This window comes from Psittacula echo (genome assembly GCF_963264785.1).
Source record: "Psittacula echo genome assembly, chromosome: 3".
Classification (NCBI taxonomy): domain Eukaryota; kingdom Metazoa; phylum Chordata; class Aves; order Psittaciformes; family Psittacidae; genus Psittacula; species Psittacula echo.
The window spans coordinates 19,945,097-19,972,014 of record NC_137736.1 but is presented as its reverse complement, the minus strand read 5'-3'; the positions used below and the strand labels follow the sequence as shown (position 1 = coordinate 19,972,014).

The 26,918-nt window shown below is 42.2% G+C and overlaps 1 protein-coding gene across 1 annotated transcript in view; it reads right to left on the bottom strand.

Annotated features, from left to right (window-relative positions):
- IMPG2 (interphotoreceptor matrix proteoglycan 2) overlaps positions 1-26,918 on the bottom strand; it is a gene marked incomplete at its 3' end in the record, with an annotated part of 61,899 nt that overhangs the window by 31,257 nt on the left and 3,724 nt on the right. Inside the window, exons 3-5 of the mRNA XM_080612300.1 lie at positions 20,530-20,696; positions 11,714-11,745; positions 11,564-11,587 (exon numbers count right to left, since the gene is read on the bottom strand). Coding sequence (XP_080468426.1) covers positions 11,564-11,587; positions 11,714-11,745; positions 20,530-20,696 — 223 coding nt within the window. The remainder of the gene's footprint in view (positions 1-11,563; positions 11,588-11,713; positions 11,746-20,529; positions 20,697-26,918) is intronic.

Sequence of the window (26,918 nt, the reverse complement as noted above, 5' to 3'; positions counted from 1 at the left end):
CTGTATTATCAGACTCTATATCACTGCAAAACCCAGATGTTTCCAGAACCAGCCAGACAACCAGATCCAAAGTTACGTGCTAAAGATACTGGGGCACAAGTATATGATCAAACATATGATAGCTTCACGGAGTTAACATCTCAAAACCAGTTTCTCCCCCTGCCTCTCACAGACACATAACGCTTGCCAATAAACAGACCTGAAGACAAATTTGATGAATTTTCTATTTGAGCCAAGAAACTTCTCACCCATCCTAGCAGGATCAAGAGTTTAAACAGCACCTTCATGTATTTTCTTGAACAACTCAATGAGCTCTATGCAACCTTTGAAACGTATAGTTACTTGTGTCTGCTTCCATCTTGTGGACACCAGTACATCTTTTAAGTCAGCACAGTGTAAAGTAACTCTCTACAGATTCTTTGGCAAACTCAGTAAATCTTGGAATGATTTTCAAAACTGGGAAGCCAAATATTACTAGCAAGTACAATTTAGACAAGATTTCATCTCTTATTCTCTCTGCCATTGCTGTCACATGTATAAAGTCACAAGAAACTCATACGAAAAGCATCAACTTCTTTCTGCTAAAAAAAAAACCAAAACAAATAAGCAAACAAAACCAACACAACAAAACCCTACATTAAACCAGTTCTGGCTATATTCTGGAGGGATTTAATTTCCTTACACATTCACCATCTTAGAACTGAAATAAATACTATTGCTTAATTATTAATTTGTCAGATGAAATATTTTCCAGTTAAATTCACCTAACTCCAAGGATGCATTACTCTTACCAACTTCAACAGATTACATCTATACCAGAGTCTCACCAAATGACATCAGTAAATAAAGCATTTTAGTGCATCATGGTTAATGATTATTCAGAAGCAAATATGATTCTACTTTTCAGGAGAGGTGAAACAACCTGGGATTTTACTTATTACAAACTGTTTCACATAACTAAGGTCAGAATAAAAACACAAAACAAAAGCAAAGTGATGTGCAGTGAAACAGCTCTGCTACAGGATTTGTAATGTTCTGATCAGCTGAAGTGCTCAAACACATATATAAACATGAGCTAAGCCTTTTCTTTAGAAGGGACAGTGAGGAACTTGCTGTGGCAGGCTCTGAGTTCAACCTGAGACTCACAGGACTCAGTCCAGCTGCCCACAGGTGAGTGCCTGGTACACTTGGAGGGTCCTCCAGGCACTCCTGACCTCAGCTGCTGCTCCAGCAGGTACAGGGTGCCCATGTATCCCATGTCGCCTCCACCAGACTTCTGCAAATGTGTGGTGTAACTTGGGGCATCTCAAAAGGACTTCAGTGACTACCTGAGCAACTGAATTGAGCACTCAGCTCTGTGGCGGGGTAGCCACAGGGTAAGAACCAAATGTCTCCCCCTTCTCTATAGGATGGGAGAAAATAGGATAAAAAAGATACTGGGTCTAGATAAAGACAGGAAGATTGCTTACCAATTACCTCCATTGGCAAAACATCCTCACCTTGAGGAAAATGAATTTATTGTGCATCTAAATAGGTTTGGGTAGTGGGAAACAGACAAACCTTGCAGCACCACCTCTCCTCACCCTTTCCCAGGCTCAGCTTCGCTCCTGACTCCTCTGCAGGTCAGCAGGTCAGCAGGTCCTGCACAAAAATGTCTTCCTGCTCCCGGGTGAGCCCTTCTGGTCTGCAGGGAACACCTGCTCTGCCATGGAGCACCTCTTTGTCCTCTGCCTGGGACTTCGGTGCTCCCTGTGCTGCCATTCTCATTCTTTCTGTTCCCTGCTCCTCTCCTCATGCAGTGTTTTTGCCCTTCCTTACACACGCTTTCCTGAGGTCCTGCCTCCATGACTGCAGGGCTCAGCTGTGCCCTGCAGCGGGTCGGTTGGTTGGGTCTGCCCAGCTCAGGGCAGCCCCAGCCTCTCCTCAGAAGAGCCCCCTGCTGCAGCCCCTCGGTGCCTGCACACAGATCACTTCTAAGTTGCTTGAGTTCTTTGAGGAAAAATCATCAAAGCAGACAAGAAAAACCAGAGAGAATGCTATGGCATAAATCACACTTACAAACAAGGAGCAGTTTGAAAATGGAAAAGCCTGAAATTAGCTTTCTGGAGTGGAGTTCTACTTCTAGATTAGATAACTAGCTATAGACGCATTGAAATAAAATTCTCTAAGTTTCAGAGATCCCAAAGGACTCTCTGTCACCAGCCCAAATGAGTGGCAGCTCTCCAACAGGGCACTTCAGTTTGTAACGCCAGCTTAGGCACTGGGTAAGCTGTATGGTAGCAACTATATGGCCATGCGGCCACCATGGGGATGCTGAAGAGCAAGGTGAGAAGAAGGCTGCTGTCATTTACCCATCACACCTCAACCAGGAACAGGCCATGGTCTTTGCCAGGGCCAGATAATATACTGTCACTGGCACCAAGAGGCTTTTAAATACATGCCTCCCAGAGCTAACCAATTTTCTGATTCCAGATTATAACTGGCTGAAAATTAAAAGCCAAAGGCTTAAATAATACCTCATAAAACCCTAATCAATCTAACGAAGCAAGAGCAGTCAGTACCAAATTTGATCACATTAACAGTTATCACTTTTTCTCAGGAGGATAAAAATACTGGTTTAAGAATCTGTGCTATAATCAACCTCACTTTATGAACAACGTTGTTATTTCATTGCTTTACCAGAACAGTGGGGTTTGCTTTCTTTTTGCATCCATTTATTTCTGCCTTCTTGTCCTGGGTTCAGCAGCAGCAGTCACTTTTTCTCCTTCTTAGTAGCTGGTGCAGCGCTGTGGTTTTGACTTTCGGCCTGGGAATAATACTGATAAAGCTGATGTTTTCAGTTGCTGGTCAGAATGTTTACTCTGACCAAGGGCTTTGTGAGTCTCATGCTCTGCCAGGGAGGAGGAGAAGCCAGGAGGAAGCAGAGACAGGACACCTGACCCAAACTAGCCAAAGAGGTATTCCATACCACAGCACGTCATGCTCGGGGATGTAACTGGGAGTTCCCCGGAAGGGCACGTCCTCTTCTCTGTTGGGCTCATTTCCGGCGGGTGGTATCGTATTCTCTTCCCTTGTTATTTCTCTTATCATTATTATTATTGGTGGTAGCAGTAGTGATTTGTGTTAAACCTTAGTTACTGGACTGTTTTTATCTCAACCCGTGGGAGTTACATTCTTTTGATTCTCCTCCCCATCCCTCCGGGGTCGGGGAGGGGGGGAGTAGAAACTGCGTGGCTGACTTGCCAACTGGCTTAAACCATGACAGTTCTTTTTGGCGCCCAACATGGGGCACGAAGGGTTGAGACAACGACAGATCTGACCGGAGTGTGTCTAATCGTATTTGTGATAAGCATTCAGTGTTTTGGATTAATAGTCACTCATCACAATGCTGATTTATTGGCTCTCAAAGTTGTTGGTTTTGATCTCACAGTTTCAATATGCTGTAGCTTCCTTAGAGCCGGTATTTGCTGTGTTAGTGTTTTTCCAGTGTGGGGCTTGGGCTAAGGCTATTGTCTCATTGTATTTTATGGTAATGACTTGTAATATGATAGAATCATTGATCATGAAACTGATCTGGCTTATGTTCCCAGTGTGGTCACCACCTTTATACTTTGGAAAGTATATAATACAAGTGCTTAGCATTTACACATCTTTTTTCTCCTTCCTGGGTGGTCAACCTATGAAGGAGACATTCTCTTACCCTCCCAGTGCCCCTCCCAGACTGTTTACAAAATTGTTTGAGAGTTTTAAAGTTTTTGAATGGCCTTTTAATATTGTTGAGACCTGTTTGCTGATTGCGATGGGGATCACCATGTTGGCACACAGAGTGTGTTTTACCCACGACCATTTTGTCAGATCTCGAAAGTTAAGCAGAGTCAGGTTTGGGTCTTGTCTGGGGTTAGACAATGATATAGGGGGACCAAGAGATTTTTCCCGAGGCTGGAAAGCCATGAATGGCAGGGTGTGGGAGATAGTATGGGCAAGTATCTAGGTCAGTGGGCCCCTCCAGTGCTTTGGAATTTCACCACCAAACAAGTGCAAAATCCAGAAGAATTAGTAAAACACTTAAATGAGGTGTGTTGTCATCCTGGTCAACACCAGAGGATCTGCCAACAGAGCTGGCCCAGCCCAGTCAGAACTTTTACATATTTTAGAGGGGGACAAAGTTCCCGTGGTGCACATGAAGAATTTGCTGGGGAAGACAGCCTGGGTTATTCCTGCTTCAGGTAAAGGCAAACCCGCTGGTGGTATTGCTTTTGCTCAGGGACCCGGATATACTTGGTGGGTAATGCTGAAAGATGAGGAAGTCTGATGTATACCTCAAGGGGATTTGATTTTAGGGGAAAACAGCCAATGAACTCAATTGTATGCTATTGCCTGCTATGTAATACTTTTATAGCCCATCAACTAGAAGTCTGCAGGGCACCAGCGACTGGCCCTGACTTCCCTCCGACCATCATCCCAACAGAGAGTGAACTTTGATAGAACCAGACGAGTTCTACAGTGAAGGAATGATCAGCATCAGCAGGCAATGATCCATCACTGCACACAGCCTCTCCTGCCCTGAAAGACTGTTACAAGAGATGGAGCTCAACATCATGGACCGAATGGACTCAGCAGCTTTATAGGAATTGGTCCATGCACTAGGATAACAGTGCACTGAGATGAGAGTGAGGGTATATTGAAAATGTGGGATCTGAGCATGACGTGAATGGTATGGAATAAGGGGTGGATACTGTCCTGGGTTCAGCAGCAGCAGTCACTTTTTCTCCTTCTTAGTAGCTGGTACAGCGCTGTGGTTTTGACTTTTGGCCTGGGAATAATACTGATAAAGCTGATGTTTTCAGTTGCTGGTCAGAATGTTTACCCTGATCAAGGACTTTGTGAGTCAGGGGCAGGACACCTGACCCAAGCTAGCCAAAGAAGTATTCCATACCACAGCACATCATGCCCAGGGGTGTAACTGGGAGTTCCCCGGAAGGGCACGTCCTCTTCTCTGTCGGGCTCATTTCCGGCGGGTGGTATCGTATTCTCTTCCCTTGTTATTTCTCTTATCATTATTATTATTGGTGGTAGCAGTAGTGATTTGTGTTAAACCTTAGTTACTGGACTGTTCTTATCTCAACCCGTGAGAGTTACATTCTTTCGATTCTCCTCCCCATCCCTCTGGGGGAGGGGGTGGGGGGGAGTAGAAACTGCGTGGCTGACTTGCCAACTGGCTTAAACCACGTCATTTCTTCTTCTCCTTAACATTTTAATTTTTCAAATACCCACTTCATTAATCTCCTGAACAAGTACGAGGTATCTCTAAAGAAGTAACTCAAAATGTATGTGACAATGTATATACTGATTTGTCTGAACATACTGCTTCTCATGGTAAACACAGATTCAAATTCCCTTTCAGTCTCACCAAGTAAAATATAAGGGGAAATACAAGATTAATAAGGGCCAGGCTTTATTTTTGAGTATAGCTACATGAGCAAGACACTCCAGGTGGAAGGACTATATTCCAGCAAAAGCTTACTGTGGTTTTGAGACACATACATGCAAAATGTAGTTTCTGTTGTCCTACCTGCGTGAGTGATGCCCTGGACCACCTTGACTGAGCAATAAGCTCATATATAAAAACACACAAATGTATGGAGAGGCAGGAAGGAATATGCACAAGCAGATGTCTAAGCAGCAGAACAAACAACACTGCACCATGTTTCCATGGCAGAAACAACAGTTTTCAGAACACACAGCTCTCTTAGACACCAGGATCTAGGCAGGCATAAGACAAGGCCCATAAGGGCCTTAGAAGTCGATCTAAAGCAAAGAGTGCTTACAGACAGCCTATATGCATTAACACTGCAAACACAGCTGACAAATGCAGCCTATATTCCCCCTTTTCAAACTCCATGGTATGTATTTCTCTGTGACATCAGTCATGTCAGGAAGGTTCCAGTTCTCCAAAGCATATACAGTCCCATTGACTCATAGGCAACTGTACAGCTTAAACAAGTTCTTTATGTGCAGCCATACTGTGTTATTAAGGAGAAATAACACTCTAAATCTGTTAAATGGGGCACCAGTGATACCATTTCACTCCTGCAATGAAATTTTATTAAGGTATTGTCCTGGTTTAGCAGTAGCCGTCATTTTTTCTACTGGTGCAGTGCTGTGTTTTGACTTTCGACCTGGGAATAATACTGATAAAGCCGATGTTTTCAGTTGTGGGTCAGAATGTTTACCCTGACCAAGGACTTTGTGAGTCTCATGCTCTGCCAGGGAGGAGGAGAAGCCGGGAGGAAGCAGGGACAGGACACCTGACCCAAACTAGCCAAAGAGGTATTCCATACCATAGCACATCATGCCCAGGATGTAGAATGGAGAGGGCCCGGAAGGGCTGGATCACTGTGGGGTGGGGGCGAGATACCGGTTGGTGAGCAGTTGTATTCTCTTCCTTGTTATTTTCCTTTATCATTATTACTATTAGTGGTAGCAGTAGTGATTTGTGTTATACCTTAGTTATTAAACTGTTCTTATCTCAACCCGTGGAAGCTGCATTCTTTTGATTCTCCTCCCTGTCCTTCCAGAAGCGGAGGGAAGAAAGGTGGGGGGGGAAGTGGACTGCGTGGTTCTGATTTACGGCCTGGGCTTAAACCATTACAGGTATTAATTACATTTTACTATACATTGCTTCTTAAGGTTCAACACAACCCCAGCTCTGTGCTTGAAGGAGTTAACAGCCTCAGACTTGTACTGGATGCTCTGGACATCCATCAGTTTATCAGTGACTGATAACCACTGTTTATCAATCTCAATGTCCTAAAGTCTAATTTGCTATGTCAAGCATTTATTTTTCTTAAACATTATTGTTTTAATGCTCATATTGCAAAATAAAGCTCTTAGTTTTCTACTGCAGCAATTTTGTGCTACTCCTTTGCCTTCAGTTGTCATGGAATGGACTCAGTTGGAGATCAATGTGATCAGACAAAAGCCATTTATTATAGAAAACTAACTCTTTATATACTATTTCTTAAAGTTGTTTACACTAACTTGGCCCATTGTGGTTGGATACATATCTTTAAGGCCCTTAACAACTAACATATAATTGGTTAAGCACAGGTGTGAGAACCTGACCTTCAAAGTTTTCCAACAGTCCTCAATTTAGCAACTCAGTAAATTCCAGCTCCTTCTTATCTTGCTGGGATTCTCACTCCCAGTGCCTCACTCCCATCCTCCTTCACCTTTAGTTGTCCCTTGGTTCAAGTCGAACTCCACATAGACACTTGCTGATCTGGGTATGTGGCCGTTCTTTGCCGGAAAATCATTCACATTCAGTTATTCTTAAGATCTGCCTTTTGATCTCCTAGCAGTTAGGCAAAATGACTGTCCTATTGTCATAAGACATACTCCAATGTTAAGAGAGCAAAATTCATTATGCACAGTCCCAGTGGCCTACTGAACAAAGCAATCATTAAAAGTCTTTAGCTGATGTAGTTCTCTCACACTTTCAACTGGGGCAAAACTCTGCTGTCCACTAGGCTGCTCTATGCACATCTCTGGATTATTTCCCATATATTACTTTTTCTTTGAGGTTTTCTCCTCAGTGATACTTAGTTTAATCCTTAGCTCTTTTGAAGGCCAGGCTACCTGAGCATTGAACTTGTGTGAATGTGTGCAGCCTTACAGCAACAAACTTTCATCCTGCTGTTACATAATTGGCAGCAATACCAGATTGTGAGTTATTCTGGGAACTCTATTACACAAGTAGAAGCCACCTTCCCATAGTCTACACTAAAACTATCCTAGCATTTAACAAGCTGAAACTAGATTTTTCCAGATAGATAGAGACACACTACTGATATCTAGGTAGGATTATGAGCTGTATTAAATTAAGTCAATTCTTCATTTTTACAGCTGTTTATAGCTTTCAGCACAGCTTTGCTTTAATCACAGAATCATAGAATCATTGAATAGTTAGGGTTGGAAAGGACCATAAGATAATCAAGTTTCAATCCCCCTGCCATGGGAAGGGACACCTCACACTAAACCATGTCACCCAAGGCTCTGTCCAACCTGGCCTTGAACACCACCAGGGATGGAGCATTCACAACTTCCCCTAGGCAACCCATTCCAGTGCCTCACCAGCCTCACAGTAAAGAATTTCTTCCTTAGATCCAATCTAAACTTCCCCTGTTTAAGTTTTAACCCATTACCCCTTGTCCTGTCACTACAGTCCCTAATGAAGAGTCCCTCCCCAGCATCCTTATAGCCCCCCTTCAGATACTGGAAGGCTGCTATGAGGTCTCCACGCAGCCTTCTCTTCTCCAGGCTGAACAGACACAACTTTCTCACCCTATCTTCATACAGGAGGTGCTCCAGCCCCCTGATCATCCTCGTGGCCCTCCTCTGGACTTGTTCCAACAATTCCATGTCCTTTTTATGTTGAGGACACCAGAACTGCACACAATACTCCAGGTGAGGTCTCACAAGAGCAGAGTAGAGGGGCAGGATCACCTCCTTCGACCTGCTGGTCACGCTCCTGTTGATGCAGCCCAGGATACGGTTGGCTTTCTGGGCTGCGAGCGCACACTGAAGCCGGCTCATGTTCATTTTCTCATTGACCAACACCCCCAAGTCCTTCTCTGCAGGGCTGCTCTGAATCTCTTCTCTGCCCAACCTGTAGCTGTGCCTGGGATTGCTCCGACCCAGATGTAGGACCACATCTAGAAAGGTAGTGTAGTTAAAATGACCAACAGACATCAAAGGCCTGTCTTGCATTCCAGATCAGCCCCAAACTAAGAAATTGTTTCACAGGAACAATTGTTTCACAGTAAAAAAATTAGATTGGTCAAAGTTCATAAAAAGAAAATACTCCTTTAGTTTCTTGTGCCTTGGCTATGCTTTACAAAACAAAGCTACTGCAAAATTTCCTGTGTTCTCATCAGTGGGAAAACAGACTGAGAAATATGTCTCGTGCTTGGCCTCTGAACTGAAATCACTGCTTCTGCACAATCATCAGAGCAACTGGAGTTCACCAGAAGACAAGTCAGAACATTCCTGTTAGACCCCTGCTTTGAGACATCCTCTGGAGAAGCCTGTCCTTCCCTGACAGTGTGGGAGCATCACCTAAACATCTCATCTAGATACCCAAAGTTGGTGTTTTACGATAGTCCTGCCATTCCTTGAGACACAAGACCAGCACAGTTCCTGGTTCTGACACAGGTGGCACAGCTGGGTGTCAAAACCCACGTTCAAATCACAACACTGCCCTGCTCTGGACCAGCCTCTCTCTGCACATGTGGGTCAGCAGCAGGTGATGACAGCACTGCCCAGGAAATGCAGAACCTCACTAACATCTCCTTCTGTGCAGGAAGAAAATGATGCTGAATTTCCCACACTGTGCCTTAAGGATTGCGATGATCGTGGGTTGGGACCTACTCTGACTTCTTACGAAACACTTCAAAAAGGTCTTAATTTTATTCTGATGTGCACTGGGAGGCCTAGCTTATTTTTGCATGAATTAACAAATGTTGGTTGTGGGCAATACTGAGATGGCTCACTTAGTCCTCTTGATGGAAGATGTCTGAAGTTAGATGAGACATCTTCTACCCATGATGGCAAATCATGGCTTTGATTTTATATGACCCTGGCTTACAAACCTCACATCTTAAACCACGGATGCTAAAGGATGTGTCCATAACACTATTAGAAAAAGTTTGGAATTTTTAATATTGCCAAAATAATTTATATTAATTTCTTCCTGATGCTCCATTATCCAGAGTACATCTCTTTCTGTCTCACTGCTTCAGTCTTGTATCATACTCTTAATGCTATAAAACAGTATCATATCCAAGCAGAAGACAGACAACAACTTTTAGGGGGAAAGATACAGTAAAACCAAAGTTTAAACTGACAGCGACAACAAAGATCCCATCCTAAAGCTATGAACAATCTGAAGTAATATATACTGGGATAAAAGCAGTGTATCTTTGAAAGAGATGCAATACAGTCCGACAGTGAATATAGTTGGGTAGAGTTTGTCAGTTGTCTACTGAAGTCCCCTTAATGCCTGTCATAAAGCACTTGATAAGATGGCTTCTCTACAAGTACAATAACCACTCTGATCCACCTTTCGATAAAATTTTGGACTCCTCACATTGCTAAGTTGTTTAGCCCAGTGCATGCAGTGACTCCAGATTAATTAGTGCTGACTCTAGTTCCTCTCACATATCTCTACATTTTCTAGATTTCCTGAATGATCACCTAGAGGGATACAGCAGGTTTTCAAACTCAGGCTTCTTCAGAAAGACTGATTTTTTCAGAGTCTTCAACATTCAAACTGTATCTCTGAATTCACATTTTCTGATAAATAAGATGTGGTTCCATTTATGTAAAGAACCAGTCTATTTAGAGAATGGCTGCTGCTAACGAGAAAGAATAGGACTGGGTCCTATCCTTACAAGGATAAGTTTTGTTTTGTTCGGGGTTTTTTTTTTTAGTTAATCTCTTTTTGAAAAGAAAAGCATATAAAGGTTAGATCAATGTTGCATTCTCAACAGAGAAAGTTCCAAACAAATGTACACTACCCAGTTGACCTGGAGGCTTCAGGGAGCACCCTTATCAGAGGAGTGTTCAGCTCAACAGGACAGAGACACACCAGTCTCTCAGGAATCACTTTTGCCCTTATCATCTCATGTTATTAAATTTAATAAACAATGTTGTGGTCATGAAATCATTATGAGGATATCTAATTTGGGAAAGTGGGTTATTTTAAGTAATTACTCTTCTCGGTAAATTAATTACTCATATTTATCACACCTTTATGTGGCATGTAAAAGCAGGGAATTGAACCTGCCAATTTTTCAGATGAGTTCAGCACTAGGCTGTTTGGGTTTGAATTGCCCTAAAAAGAACAGATTAAATTCTGAGTAGGAATGGAGTAATAATAATTTGGATTGGTTTTCTTTTAAGTTCAAAAAAAAGACATGATAATAACAGGTCAAGTTCAGATTTGCTTTGGTAAAAAGAAGCCACAACTCAGACTAGTTTTCATTTTTACTGCCTTGTTAAAAATATGAGGAGCCCAAGCCGCCAATTCTCTTGTACCTGGTTTTAGATCGCATCTCTCAACAGTTTTGGCTTCTTAAAGCATTTCAAAAACATTGCCCTTTTTTACTTTTTGCGATGATGACCAGGACTAACTTAAAGCCTTTGGGAAAAGTGTGCAGGATAACTGGAATACTAACACAAGTAACTATGGACACACCTCTTTCTCAGAATAGATTTCACCCACTAAACCTCTTCAGATAAAGAGTCTGCGTCCATGCCTGGCGGCCAACAAGGTAATGACATACTTAAGCAAAAGTACAAGCCCCAGATCAGTTCGGATATTTTGAGCATGCCAAGCATGCTAGGTCAGAGATTCACATGCAAGAACCACAGGATTTCTCCACCACACTTTTCTATATACTGTTTCACACAAAGGAGAATTATGTTCATTTTCAGTACACAAATCAACTCCAACTGGAGAAAGGACCAAATCCGGAGCTTTTAAAAAACGAAAATTACTTACCCACATGACCAGTCAGTGCAGAAGCTGACAAGAAAAAGAAAGAAAATGTTACAAAATGTCACAACTCAGCCCTGTTGTTGTCTCCAGAGAGACTAAAAGACAAGGCAGAGAGACTAAAAGACAAAACGCAAGGCAAACCCTGATACTCACCTGCCTATTGCTTCTTTTGTATAGGACATTTTCTGGAAAACAAACAAACAAATTCTAAGTATATTTACTCATCATAAGGTGAAAGAAATTAAAATGCAGCTTATATCACTTTGTTTTCTCCTCTGTGCCAAAATAATTCTCTTTTCTTTGTTCTGTGTTCATTTGTTAAGTTCAAAATTTATTTTAAAACTTCCTGCTGAAAAGAAAATGTGTCCCACATTTCCAAAATGCAACTGAAACTCAACAAAAGACACTGTAAAGAGCATCAGGTTTATCAGGAGATGCTCCGTGTTTTCTTGCATTGTTCCCCACCTTATAGGAGGCTAGCAATGAGATCCCTTTCAGCAAGCAATCTTAAGAGATTCGATATTACTTCTGCTACTCACCCATAGATTTAAAACCATCTTTCTGAAAGTACAGTTACATCTTAACATAATAAGATCAGTCTGATGACTTCATTTATGGTATTCAAGTGACAGGGATGACAATTTTTCATTTACTGGTGTATAAAGACTAAGGCAAGGCCACACGGGTCACAATTTTTCATCAAAATTCTCATGGTATCAGTGCCACTGGTTCTAGAGAGGAGTCATGGGAGTTTCTGTGAGGAGCCCCACAAGAACTGGAGGAGATCCTGAGCAGTTTGCAGCATGATAGCTGTTGAGGAGTAATGCTATATCCTGCCACACCACTAATGTGAACAGAATATAAAATACTTATAGAAGATTATTGTCCGGACAAAAAATTTCTTTTTCTTTCTGGTTCTAGGGGACAAAGGAGCTGTTTTGAGATTTGTTTGTTGGGCTGGCCTTCTTGACATAATCAATACAGATTTATTTTTCAGTAAAAACTCAACCCAAAGTGGATCAACTCAAATATCTACTTTGAAGTTAAATTACAATTTACTTAACACATACTATTTCCACTTCAAAGACTTCTCAGAAAAACACCCATATGTATTTAGTGATCTAAGGACTGTCTCTCAAAGCTACCCTGTTGATTCTTTTTGTGAAGGAGGGGTGAATAGGCAAAGAGACTTTTTGAGCAGGTTAACCTGCTCATTCTTTTCACCTGTGTTTCTAAGTGTAGAAGCTCAGTCTTTATTGATTTGCAGCCATGTCAATGACTACCTTTCTCTTATTTCCAAGACATTTGTGGACAGCTAGAATGGCAGGCAGCTTGAATGTCAGCCTGAGGAGGGCTTGCCAAAATACTAATTTCAGTTAGTTTGCTTTTCAGCATGTCCTTTGACAATCCTTATCGTGGAAGCCCACTAAATGAAGTATTTGGAGGTATATTAGTATGAAACACTAACAAGACACAGTAAGTCCAGTTTTAAGTGGCAAACAAAAAAATCTAGCAAGACTAGGTAGTCTATAGTGAAAAGTCTAACTCAGGGCCACTGGAAATGTACTGGACTTTGGGTAGTTTTTTTAAGGGGTCATTACATAGCTTTTTACAGTGCCTGTACTTAGCTTTAATGTGCTGGGATCTGCAAGGAACAGAGAGACTGATACCCTTTCTACAAGCGTTTGGGAAGTTATACGTAAGTAGTAGCCCATGTAATAAATGGTGTTTGTTCATTAGAAAAAGAGACTTCAGTCAGTCAGTCAAGGCAGCTTGCAGGTGCCATTAAAACCAAACCTGGTTATTAGGGACCTTACACATCCTTTTACTATTGGTAGCCTGTACCCAGCAACTTTACTCACTGGTACTCAAAGGCCATTGACAGCAGAGGTCAGCATAGTCCTGATCATTTCATAGAGCAAGGAAACCGATATGCCCCAGTGATGGGTGCCTTGTCCAGAGCTCTGTTCTAGGGCAGCCTGAGGGGCTGGTTGCACCCACCTTTCCCCAGCCTGGGTCCCAGAACTTAGCCACTATATCTTGTTATTTCCAAGTCTTCTATTCAATAACTTACAAGAAGAATTTGTGAGAACCAAACCTTAAATGCCAAAATAGTATTTCAATGGCCAAGGCCTACAAACATGACATACTGTCCCCACATCTACATTCTTTTTAAAAAGGCGTCAAATTAACACATTCTCATCCAATTTTGTAGTAAGCTAGCAAAGCCTATATGATTGGCTTTGAATGACAGCCATAGCGTAGCTGGCTTATTCCTTAATTCACCTAGCTCAGGACAGATGACTCTCTCTTCATTGCAAATCATATCTTTCGTGAAATAAAAAAAAAAAACTTTAAAGATTAAATACTTTAAATGACTGTTTAAATAACCTGACTTTTCACCATTGATTCTCAGACAAAATCTCCCACTGGGTTCAACAGCTTTGGGAAATAATGGCAAAGTGTCACCTTTACATTTCATTGCTACATAATGCTGTGAAGCTATTGCAAAAACAGCCAAAAACTGTAAATTACAAATGAGTTGCTAACAGAATTATCAGTCACCATTAAAACTCATATGCCAATGCAGCTTTATGTCGTAAATAAAATCTTAGGGTTTACAGTAATTTCTAAAGGAAAGTATGATCTCAATACCCAGTCTTCAGTTTTTTACAGTCTATCAACAAGGCTGAAAATGGATTTATGCATTTTCGATCAGTCCATCAGGATGAAACATCAAGAAGATCTTAAATAATCTCATATTAGTACAATCCCATTTGTGTAGGACTGTACCAAGCATGTTTGATTTACCACATCTGTACACATAATTTCCAACAGGAAAGTCATACCAAAAAATTATTCCCTCTTTGCCTGTCCTGATTCCCAAGCATAGTGTGTGGCAGAATCATGCTCTCACAGAGGCAAGACCAAAGCACTTGGAGGAATTCAAGGAAATGGATGACAATGTCCAGAACTGAAGCTGGAGGGAAAGGCCAGGATGGAGAAAAGTGCTCTGAGCCACAGACCTGACAGATAAGGTGAAAATAATGGTCTACAGTGAGTAAGAGGAGAGACAGCAGGGAAAGCTTAGTGAAACAGAAATTGATTTAATCATGTTCAATTCAAAATGAAAGCTACAGATCCACGGAAAGGTGTCAGAAGCAACTTAAGAGTCCAGTTTTTCCAGGAGAAATCATCTCCACAGTAGAGGTAAACTCTCAACATGGAAGTGATTCTTCAGTGTGTGTTAAGCAGAGCTATCTAGAAACAAGGTGGAAAACAGGGAAAACAAGAAAGAAGTACAGCTTTGTAAAGGAGCTAATCAGACAAGGATGATGAGGATGAAACATTGGTTCTGAGCTCTGCCTGGAAAGAGATGAGACAGGCTTCACGGCTGATAGTTTCTTTGCTGTGCCAGGTGTCAGAGATACTGAAAAGGAAGATTAAGGCTGGAACTGGAAGAGAGTGACCAGGGAGCTTAAGAGATGAAAAGGAGATGAGACATGACTGGGAAAAGTAACTGGAGCTAATTAGTCTATTTGCATATGTCTGGTGAAGGTTTGGTGGGTTTTGGTGCTTTTTTAAATTGGAGAAGGCTAAAACTTGGAATGCAAAAAAGAAAGAACCAAAGTCAATAGGATAATAGTAAGTGTGGGGATAGGAAAGAGAGTGAAGGAAAGCTGACATAACGGCTCAAAAGAAGGCAACACAAGAAATTTTTTTTTTTGCATCCATGAGGAGGAATCCTAGTCCCTGCCACTGAACAGCTAGTCTGTGCTCCAAACACACTGAAAGAGAGAGAGCTGCTGATGGGCTGAACAGTCAACGTTGGGTCAACACAATTGCAGGTTTTGTATCTTGTCCCAGGAGCTTTTTGCATTGAGTTTTGGTAGGTGAGTACCTCCTGTCACAGTTTTGGGGATTCCTGGAGAAACTGTTTATCTTTTGCTTCTTAGACAAAGCTTTACTACAAGCTCCTTTCCACAGCTAACTCTCGTCTTAACTGCTGGTTCTCAGCCCCACCAAAAGGTGTATTTTCTCTGCACTCCTTCCATTTTCAGATGATGACGTGGGATCAATTAGAAAAATTCAGTCCATAAATGATTGGCTTCAAGACTGGTGCTACAGGCAGGGTTTGGATTCTTTGATAACGGCTGGTTTTATAAGACACCAGTCCAGACAGTGATACGTGGGAAAGGTTTATCTCGCAGGGGTAGAAGGATGCTGGGACAGGAATTGGCAGGGCTCATTTGGAGAGCTTTAAACTAGATTTGAAGGGGGATGGGGTTGTAGCTGGGCTGGCACCAGTGGGGCAGCACTCTAGAATTGATGAAGACCGGGAGGCCTCCCATCCCCGTAGGGTGGAATCGGTGAGCTCAGCTCTCGCCCTGAAATGCCTGTACACCAATGCACGCAGCATGGGGAATAAGCAGGAGGAGTTAGAGACCTGTGTTCGATCAGTAGATTATGATCTGGTGGCAATTACAGAGACGTGGTGGGACAGCTCACATGAGTGGAATATAGTCATGGAGGGCTATGTCCTTTTCAGGAAAGACAGGCCAGCCAGGCGGGGTGGTGGGGTTGCTCTTTATGTGCGAGAGCAGCTGCAATGTACTGAGTTCTGTCCAGGGGCAGAGGACGAGCGAGTTGAGAGTCTGTGGGTGAGAATTAAGGGGCAGGCTGGCAGGGGCGATACTGTTGTGGATGTCTGTTAGAGGCCACCAGATCAGGGTGAGGAAGTTGATGAGGCCTTCTACAGGCAGCTGAGAGCGGCCTCACAGTCACAGGCCGTGGTCGTCGTGGGGGATTTTAACTTCCCTGATGTTTGCTGGAAGGACTACTCAGCAACCCAGCCACAGTCCAGGAGGTTCCTCCAGTGTATGGGTGATAACTTCCTCATGCAAATGGTGGATCAGCCAACCAGGAGAGGAGCGCTGCTGGATCTCATCCTCACTAACAAGGAGGGTCTGGTAGAAGCAGTAAAGGTTGAGGGCTGCCTCGGTTGTAGCGACCATGAAATGGTGGAGTTCAGGATCTCGTGCTGCAGAAACAGAATAGCAAGCAGAATTGCAACCCTGGACTTCAGCAGGGCAAACTTTGGCCTTTTCAAACAACTGCTGGGGGAAATCCCATGGGCAAGGCTGCTCGATGGTAAAGGGGCCCAAGATAGTTGGCTAGCATTCAAGGACTGCTTCTACCAAGCTCAAGATCAGAGCATCCCGACACATAGGAAGTCAAGGAAGGGAGCCAGGAGACCTGCATGGTTAGACAAGGAACTGCTGGGTAAGCTCAAATGGAAGAGGAGAGTTTACAGATCATGGAAAGAGGGGCTGGCCACTTGGGAAGAATATAAGGCTGTTGTCAGAGGATGTAGGGAGGCAGCTAGGATGGCTAAGGCCTCCTTAGAATTAAACCTGGCGAGAGGGGTCAAGGACAACAGAAAGAGCTTTTTCAAATATATGGCAGATAAAACCAACACCAGAGGTAATGTAGACCCACTGATGAATGGGGTGGGTGCCCTGGTGACAGAAGATACAGAGAAGGCAGAGTTGTTGAATGCCTTCTTTGTCTCTGTCTACTCTGCTGGAGGCTGTTCTGAGGAGCCCTGTACCCCTGAGGCCCCAGAGGAAGTCGGGAAATTGGAGGAGTTTGCCTTAGTTGATGAGGACTGGGTTAGGGAGCAATTAAGCAATCTGGACATCCATAAATCCATGAGTCCAGATGGGATGCACCCCCGGGTGCTAAGGGAACTGGCTGAAGTCATTGCTAGACCACTCTCCATCATCTTTACCAAGTCTTGGGAAACAGGAGAGGTGCCTGAGGACTGGAGGAAAGCAAACGTCACTCCAATCTTCAAAAAGGCCAGAAGGAGGACCCGGGTAACTATAGACTGGTCAGCCTCACCTACATCTCTGGGAAACTGATGGAACACCTTATCCTTGGTGCCATCTCAAGGCATATCAAGGATAAGAGGGTCATTAGGGGCAGTCAACATGGCTTCACCAAGGGGAAGTCGTGCTTGACCAACCTCATAGCCTTTTATGAAGACATAAGAAGGTGGTTGGATTATGGCAGAGCAGTGGATGTGGTCTACCTTGACTTCAGTAACGCATTTGACACAGTCTCCCACAGCATCCTCATAGCTAAATTGAGGAAGTGTGGTCTGGATGATCAGGTAGTGAGGTGGACTGTGAACTGGCTGAAGGAGAGAAGCCAGAGAGTTGTAGTCTATGGGGCGGAGTCTAGTTGGAGGCCTGTATCTAGTGGAGTGCCTCAAGGGTCAGTACTGGGACCAGTATTATTTAATATATTCATCAATGATTTAGATGAGGGAATTGAGTGTACTATCAGCAAGTTTGCTGATGACACTTATCTGGGAGGAGTGGTTGACACACCAGAAGGCTGTGCTGCCATCCAGCGGGACCTGGACTGGCTGGAGAGTTGGGCTGTGAAAAATGTGATGAAATATAACAAGGGGAAGTGTAGAGTCCTGCATCTGGGCAGGAACAACCCCAGGTTCCAGGACAGGTTGGGGAATAACCTATTAGAGAGCAGTGAGGAAAGGGACCTGGGGGTGCTGGTGGACAGCAGGATGACCATGAGCCAGCACTGTGCCCTTGTGGCCAGGAAAGCCAATGGCATCCTGGGGTGTATGAGAAGGGGGGTGGTCAGTAGGTCAAGAGAGGTCCTCCTTCCCCTCTACTCTGCCCTGGTGAGACCGCATCTGGAATATTGTGTCCAGTTCTGGGCCCCTCAGTTCAAGAAGGACAGGGACCTGCTGGAGAGAGTCCAACGCAGGGTGACAAAGGTGATTAAGGGAGTGGAGCATCTCCCTTATGAGGAAAGACTGAGGGAAATGGGTCTCTTTAGTTTGGAAAAGAGGAAACTGAGGGGTGACCTCATTAATGTTTATAAATATATAAAGGGTGAGTGTCACGAGGATGGAGCCAGGCTCTTCTCAGTGGCAAACAATGATAGGACAAGGGGTAGTGGGCTCAAACTGGAACACAAGAGGTTCCACTTAAACTTGAGAAGAAACTTCTTCTCAGTGAGGGTGATGGAACACTGGAACAGGCTGCCCAGGGGGGTTGTGGAGTCTCCTTCTCTGGAGACATCCAAAACCCACCTGGAAGCCTTCCTGTGTAACCTCATCTAGGTGTTCCTGCTCCGGCAGGGGGATTGGAGTAGATGATCTTTTGAGGTCCCTTCCAATTCCTAATATTCTGTGATTCTGTGATTCTGTGTACATGCCACATATCTCCTTCTCACCAGCAACCATTTCCTGAAGAAAGAAGTATGAGAGCTGGGACTAGAGCTGGTCTAAGCTCCATCTGATATCCAGTAAAAAGTGTGTCAAAAGCAAGAGAAATTGAATTTTTATTTACACGAGCTAAGCCATGCTGGAGAGGACATTGCAGCATCTCTAGGTGTGTGACAGTGATTAGCAGGAATTAGAGGAAAGGGTAAGAAATCAAACCAAGAAAGAAGGCTAATAAAGTGTCATTTAATTACACTGCTCAAAACAGAAACTCCATGCTGCCACAAAAAATAACCTTAGAGCTATCATTTTATCAAGTTATTTATAGAGAGCAAATCCTACAGATTTATTTTGCTAATTTTCAGATATGCTGAAGCCCTTTTGAGAGAGGCAATATTCATGGCATGCAGCATTTACTAATACATTTACTGTGAATATATTCACATTATTATTCAAATATTCAATTATTATTCAAGTATTATTCACTGTGAGCATAGAAAGGTCACATGAATTTTATTTGTCTCCATCTTTTTGCCAAGGCTTCTAAGGACAAAACTACCATCAGACATTACAGAGGCAAACTTTGGCTAGCATCCACCTGTTGAGACTAACATGCAGACTCAGAAAAAACTCCTCTCTCCATTATCCACAACAGTTTTCATACTCATCCTCTAGTGCACATTCCTAGCATAGGAGTCCAAAAAAAGGCAGAAAGGCAGAATGTCAGCACGTCCATACTCACAAAACATTACTGATTCTATGGGATCATATATTTAAGAGTTATCAAAAGTGTCATAAAACTTCTCATCCATTAGTTTGCAAAAATAGAAGACATTGTAATCTTAAGATGATTCATAAATCACTGTACATTTTAAGACAGCCTTTTATCCAGAGAAATTAAGATATCTACTGTATCTTAGATGTGTACAAAGTTAAGCACTTAAATTTAAAATGCAAACTCCTGAAGAGACATCTTCATATTTCAGTTGAGATAGGCTTCTTTAGTTTAACTTAATATCCTTTTTATTTGTTTTAAGCTGTTTTAAGTTTTATTCAGTTTTCAACTGAAACAGCAGAAAATATATGAAGATATTCAGCAATTTTAAATTGTTTTACACTTGTACTCTGATCTTAACCTCTGCAGCTCCCTACAGTGACAATGTTATCAGTTGCCTCCATAGGACACCAAAGCTTTTTATATTCATAACCACACTTATTTCAGTCAGGCTGCAGCACACCAAGCATCACAAATCTACAGCAACTTACATCAGTCAGGTAATTTTGCCATTTGTCTTGATAGCATCAGAAATACAGCTCAGAACTTTCTGCTTCAAAGTGCCATTTGGATTGAAGGGATCTCCATGTGCAGTTCAGAGCAGGAAGGCTGCTACACACCACAGAGGGCAATGTACCACAGGCTGCCTCATACCACGCTGCCTGCTGTATTTCAGGCGAGGAGTCTGGACATCATCTACTTATCAGAAACATACCTATTTAAGCCAACATTCTCTTTGTCATCATTGCCTTTCTCTCTATTAGATCAGCTAAAATTTGTTTTTGTAAATGATCTCAGAACTATAGAGCTGGGATACTCTTGCCTGTCCATTTTAAGGCCTCCCCATGTTACTGCCTGTGATATGCCAAGTTGCACGTTGCAGTGGGACATTATATCCTTGCTCATGAAAAAACACTATCCAGCTGCTGCACCCACCTTCACAATCAGATTTCGGTGCTCCTCAGACTGACTGAAGTTCATGCCCATTTCAAAGATACCCATCGTTCCGTCCTCACACAGGCTCATCCAGTTGTGGTATTCTTCACGCTCTGGCAGTCTATCCCAGAACGTCTTGAACACCTCCCAGACTGTTTCCTGACAAACTGACGGCACAAGAAAGGTCTGGTGTTAGTACAAAGAGAATGTTTCCATGGCATCGGTGGCCAGGATAGTATTGTCCAAATGTTCTATGGTTTTTAGTATATTAATACATAGAATGCAGTGACTAGACAGCTGCAGCTAAATGTCTAAGGCATTGATAGAATGCAGTGATTAGACAGCTGCAGCTAAATGTCCTATTTTCCACACTCATACTACTTTCCTCCCTGGCTTTTTTACTGAAAAGAAAGCAAGAGAGAGTACTTGTCATCTAAAAACCATCAAGAACAACAATATTTTCACTGAGTGAAACTGCCTTTGAATGGTGGGTCAAAGTTTTAGAAAACTTAGAAAACCAAAATAGTATGGCAGATGTCCTCACAGAAAATAGACCTGGAGCTTAACTTAATAAGAACAATAGTGGCACTGATCGAAGTTTTAGAGACTCAACCAATAGTAATTCCTTTGGACTCACCTTTACACAGAACTTAAAGATTCAGAAATTATAATTACATTAGTAATTTGAAAAATGAGGATAATGACCCAACAACATAATATACTAAGAAATAAGTCAATCTTTAATCCTACTATATGTATGCACTGACAAAGGACTGGACATCTCTGACTGAACAGAGAGTGTGTGAATTAAGGGTTAAATTCTCTTGTATTATGGAAGCTGCTTTAACCTCCCAGTCCTGCACATGTGCTCTTTGCCAGTCAGAGCAGTTGGTCACATAGTGCCCAAGGAAGAACCTTTTGTGACCCAGGATAACTGGAAGTAAGGAAGATTTGCAGGATTTTCCTTGTGTCCTGAAAGAGAAAAACATCAAAAGGAGAACAACTCTAAAAATCACTTGTGGCAAATGCCAGCCTGGAGTAGTGGTAGACAAACCTGCTGTTCAGCCTTAATCAGATTTCAGTATTTATATAGTATATATAGTATATTATACTACATATACTAGTATACAGTTATATACATAGTTCAGCAAAGGAATGCTTTGCATTCAGGGTAAGTCCTGACATCATAAGCAAGACCCTACAGGAGACTGACCATGAATCTATCTTTAGAAAGTCACTTTCTTCAATCTGCTTAAAAATCAGCTCCAGGCTGCCAAAAAGCAGTATGTTACTGCTATTTCTTCTTGATTATCTGTGTTCTGAATTACAAAATGTACTTGCATAAAACTTAACACATAGAACATACATGGAAGCATACTTTCATGTAACCAAGAGATCGACATTTTTCTTAAATGCAAAGGCATTATAAATAACAATCTTAAGGAACTGATTCACAGGCAGTAGCACCCATAAAGCTTGGCTGATTCTGGCACACTTGATGGCACCATACAGAAAAAGCTCTCTTCTCTCCACCCCTAATTTCAGTTTATCAGAGCAGTTGAGGCTATTTCTCCATTGTGAAATTCTACAGATAAACAGATATCTCTCATTTCCATGCCACACTCCTGACAGTTTTCCTACATGAAGATAATTAGCCTTGTAGCTCATTTGATATGTATGACTAGAGCAGAATACAGCCCTCAAACTCTGCATTATTAACTCTCAGCAGCATGTTACTGCTCTAGCACCCCTCCGGCTTCCAGGTAGTTAACTTTATCTGTAATACACAGTAAGGAGTATTGGAGATGCTTCCAATCAGTTTTGCTTATGCATCTTTATTAATCAGAAAAAAATAGCCAAATTCACAAGCATCCATATATCCTCTGACTTTCCACCTCAAGTTATGCTTGCTTCCTCAGCAGCTAAGGAAGCAGCTCTTTGAGGCAGGGATCACATTTCTGTATGACCTATGCACAGACTTCAGGCAATGAAGCCATAATGCTGCCCTGTATTTCTGGATCCTGCTGGAGTACTAATAAGTTTCCTGAAGCAGGATGAGATCTGTAGTATTGTCCTGGGTTCAGCAGTAGCAGTCATTTTTTCTCCTTCTTAGTAGCTGGTGCAGTGCTGTGGTTTTGACTTTCAGCCTGGGAACAGTGCTGATAACACCGATGTTTTTAGTTGCTGCTTAGTAATATTTAGTCTGACCAAGGATTTTCTGAGTCTCGTGCTCTGCCAGGGATGAGGGGAAGCCGGAGGGAAGCAGAGACAGGACACCTGACCCAAACTGACCAAAGAGGTATTCCATACCACAGCATGTCATGCCCACTATATAAACTGGGGGCAGTTACCTGGAAGGGCAAGATCACTGCTCGGTCAGGAGGGATATCAGTCGGTGGGTGGTGAGCAGTTGTGTTATACCTTAGTTACTGGATTGTTCTCATCTCAACTCGTGGGAGTCACATTGTTTCGATTCTCCTCCCCATCTGTCCAGGAGAATGGTGGGGGTGAAGAAGGGGGGGGGGGGGGGAGGGGGAGTTAGAGAACAGCTGCGTGGTTTTCTGAGTTACAGCTGAGCTTAAACCACGCAAAGTATTCTCTCTACCATCACACTCATAAGAGCAGGGCATCCAGGAAAGACTAAATCTAAAATCTAGTTTCAAATCCAGAAGCCTACACTAAAGAATATCATTTGCTTTCATTCCTTTTGGCAGTACTTTTATCCTGCGTTCCGATTGATGGATCTTTCAATCCAAGTGCATTGTACAGGAACAATCCTGCAATGAGATTATTCCCTGTGGCTGGGATAAGTCTTCAGCAGGCTATCAGTAAAAGTTGAAGCTATGGCACTAGCTTGCAAACACATTGCAGTGGCACTGTGTTATCCCAGTTTTCAAATAGCAACAGGCGAAGAACTGACTTTCCAGTTGCAAGCAGTAATTGGCAGTAATAATTGAAAGCAATTTTCCTTAATGCTTTTAAATGTTTAATCTCTTATATTAAAATAAATATGATGAGACAGTTTATTGCCTGAATACAAGCTGTTGCTCTATGAACAGTCGTCCCAGTCAGCTCCCAGTAGATTAAGGATTTGTGGGTCCTTTCATTTGGAATTAGACACCCCACTGAATTCCAGTCCCAAAGACTTTGTGCCATCTTTGGGCTTGAAGCCCTTTAACCAGACCTAAGCTGTCAGAGCAGGGTCATATTTTCTGTGGAAGGAGGAAAGGGGATGCGGATAAGGAGTTACGTTGTGTCCTCTTTAGCCTGTGTCCTATCCAGCCATTTCCATGTCCATGAGCAGTAACAAGCTGAACAACGTAGTGCAAATGGCTTCAGTATTCAGAAGGAAAAGGTTGGCCCTTTTTTTCCTCCTGACTAGTCTGAGAGTGGTGGCAAGGAAGTTTTTTTCAAAGTTCCTTACCAACAGGTTCTGGAGAACTCCCATATAAGAAAAACATGGTTTTCATAAGCTGATTTTAAACATTCTGAGACTCTGTAGACAAAACTTATTGACATTAAAATGTAAACAATGTTAAACAGGACTTGACTGGAAGCTTCAGTAAATAACTATGTTTTACTCTATAAAAATAATTCACTATATTTCCATTCTGATTTTCCAGCAACTTGCCAGTATTTATGTACATATGCTATCTACATATGTTGACAATAAATGAAGTAACTTTTGACTAATATTTAAAATAGCAATTCATTTAAACAAAAATAGAAATTAAAGAAAATCAGAGGGGGAAAAGGGGGACAGACACAGAAACCAAAAAAGTTTACCAGTAAGCTTTTGGACTAGCGATATAACTTTGAATTTTAAATATAAAATGGTTCAAGTAGATAGGGAATGGAAAAAGTGCATCATCAGAGCTTACAACAAACTATCAGGAGCCCAGCAGTTCAGAGTTATGATTGAAGCTGCTTGCTTAATACAATGTGCCCTGTTAATGTACTCACACTGTTACTATTAAGAAAAATAAATCTGCTGTACAGACTTTGTGTTATGATTTTTCCAGGAATCAGACTAGCTACAAACCCCTTAAAAACCAACCCACAGAGCAGCCAGCCCTGCCAGGATCAGGAAAGAACTCCTGAGCAGACCCAGCAGTGCAGCTATGTGCCACCTGAATAACCAATCAGCCCTCAAGGCATGTGAGAAAAGCCGGTCTTTGTGGCTAGATCTCATACCAGACTTTCACTGCCCTGCTGCAGGGATAGCCACAGGCACAGATATATAGGACAGCATTAGCAACATGAGGCCCTGGAGGAGACAGGATTTGTGATGAAGTCTCTAATCCCTGGCAAACAATACTGATTAAACACATCAGAAAATCAAGATCAATCTTTTTAAGGCAGCAAGCTGAGAACTTTGAAGCTACACCTTCCCTGGGTGGGAAGGTAAGCTCCCCTAGAAAATTACTTCCTTCATCCCATGGCTGCAGTAATAAATAACCTGTATTTTAGTGTTAACTGGTCTCACTATTACTCTGCAGTTTTCCCCTGAAGAATTCCAATGTTAACAAAATGAAGACTTATGAGAGAAAGAGAGGCTCCCTGCTACAGAGATGCAATTGTTCCAGCTCTTTATAGGAAAGGAAGCAGTCATGCAGAAGACATGTAAGTGACTGACATGATAAACCAGAACTCAAACCAAGAAAGAGAACCAGATGACTTGTTCTGCAATTTTTCTCCAAAGTATATTTTGCATGCATATGCAACATTTTGCATGTAGTCTATCTTGAAATGCCTAAGAAATGAGAAGTCATTTAATTCATCACTGAGATAATCATCTTCAAGGTGAGAAAGGAAGTAGGAAAAATTGAAAGATCAGCATGTTTGGCCCATGCCCTTGTGCAAACTTCCACTTGAGCAAGTGTTACAGACACTTAAGGTAGCCAAGGTCTTGACTTTTGAAGGTCATAATAGGTTTCAAAGTCTGCCTCAGAAAGTCAGGCATGAAGTAAGACCTTGTCAATCCCAGCATATCTATTCTGGAAGCCAAAAAGCCCAGCCTTTGGGAGTTTATTTGCTTCAAATGAGGTGTTTATGCTCAATTAATATTAATAAATAATAGAGAATATCCTGAAAGCTCCAGATAAATTGTGGTTTAAGCAAAAAAAATTCCACACAGGCAGGCACAAGATTTTTCAGTCACACACATTTGCAGGAAGTGGTTAAAATATTCTTTATTTGGAGCTTCCTTCCCTAACAACTTCTCCATTGTTTTCAAAACCTCCAGCTATGATCTGTGATGCAACGACCTCTCTCACTCTCTTTCTCTCTGAAATTCTCCTGTATGGCTACCTTTCATGCACCTGGAGTGGATACAGCATTTCTGTGGCTCCTGTGAGATTACCATTCAGGATGCCCTTACCTCACATGAGACAATTAGCCTATTACACTCAATCTGTGCTCAGGGATTTCTGAGGTTAACAGAAGGAGCACCATATGACAGCACTGAGCACCTCGTTGGGGGCAGGGTAGCTCTCTGGCCATTTGTGTAACTGGGCAGTGCTGGAATTTAATCCCAGTTAAATCCTATTTAAGAGCTGAAACATCTACAGTGACTAGGAGCACTGAATCAGGCTGAACATTCTATTTTGAGGCAACATGAGACCAACTCCTTCTCCTCTCTAACAGTTTCTTAACAACTGAATGCCTTAACTGCAGTGAGTTTCAATACGGACTACAGTGACAGGGAGACTGACAGACACCTCCTAACAGATCTTTCCTGTAAAGACTTTGTTAGCACTCGCTAAACAAATTAATATACACACATGCACAGAAATCACTTCATCTGTTCCTGAAATGCTGCTGTGTATTGCCTATAACATAGCAACCCATACCAAACAATACATACCAAACAATATATACAACAAACCAGGATTTTAAATAATAATAGTTGAATGTGAATTAACTAATCCACATGAAAGACTTTTTCCTTTGAAGTGTTTAAGAGAGTGGGTCACAGTAGGAAAAAATGCAAACAAAATTTAGGAAAGGTAGCCACCAGAGCAATTACATCTCAGAGGCAGCAAAGAGCAGCAGCATTAAGCCTCAGCCATGATGTCAAAATCTAGCAGTCTTTGCTTTACCCAATAAAAAGGCATGGTTTAGGGAAATGGTGCAAGCCAAGCTACATTGCTTCTGTTTTACTGGCTACTTCAAGTTCCAAGTCTACTACAGTTCTCTGCCATCTACCACCAGTATCTACCAAAGGAAATGAACAAATTCACTGAATTGTCTACAGAGGGTGACTGGTCATGACAGACTTTTGGTCTGAGAGGGCACGGCTATTTTTCATATAATAATTTTGATTTAAAAGGGGCTTGGGCTATCATCTCACTATCAGCTGTAAAGAACACCTTTATTATGAATATTAC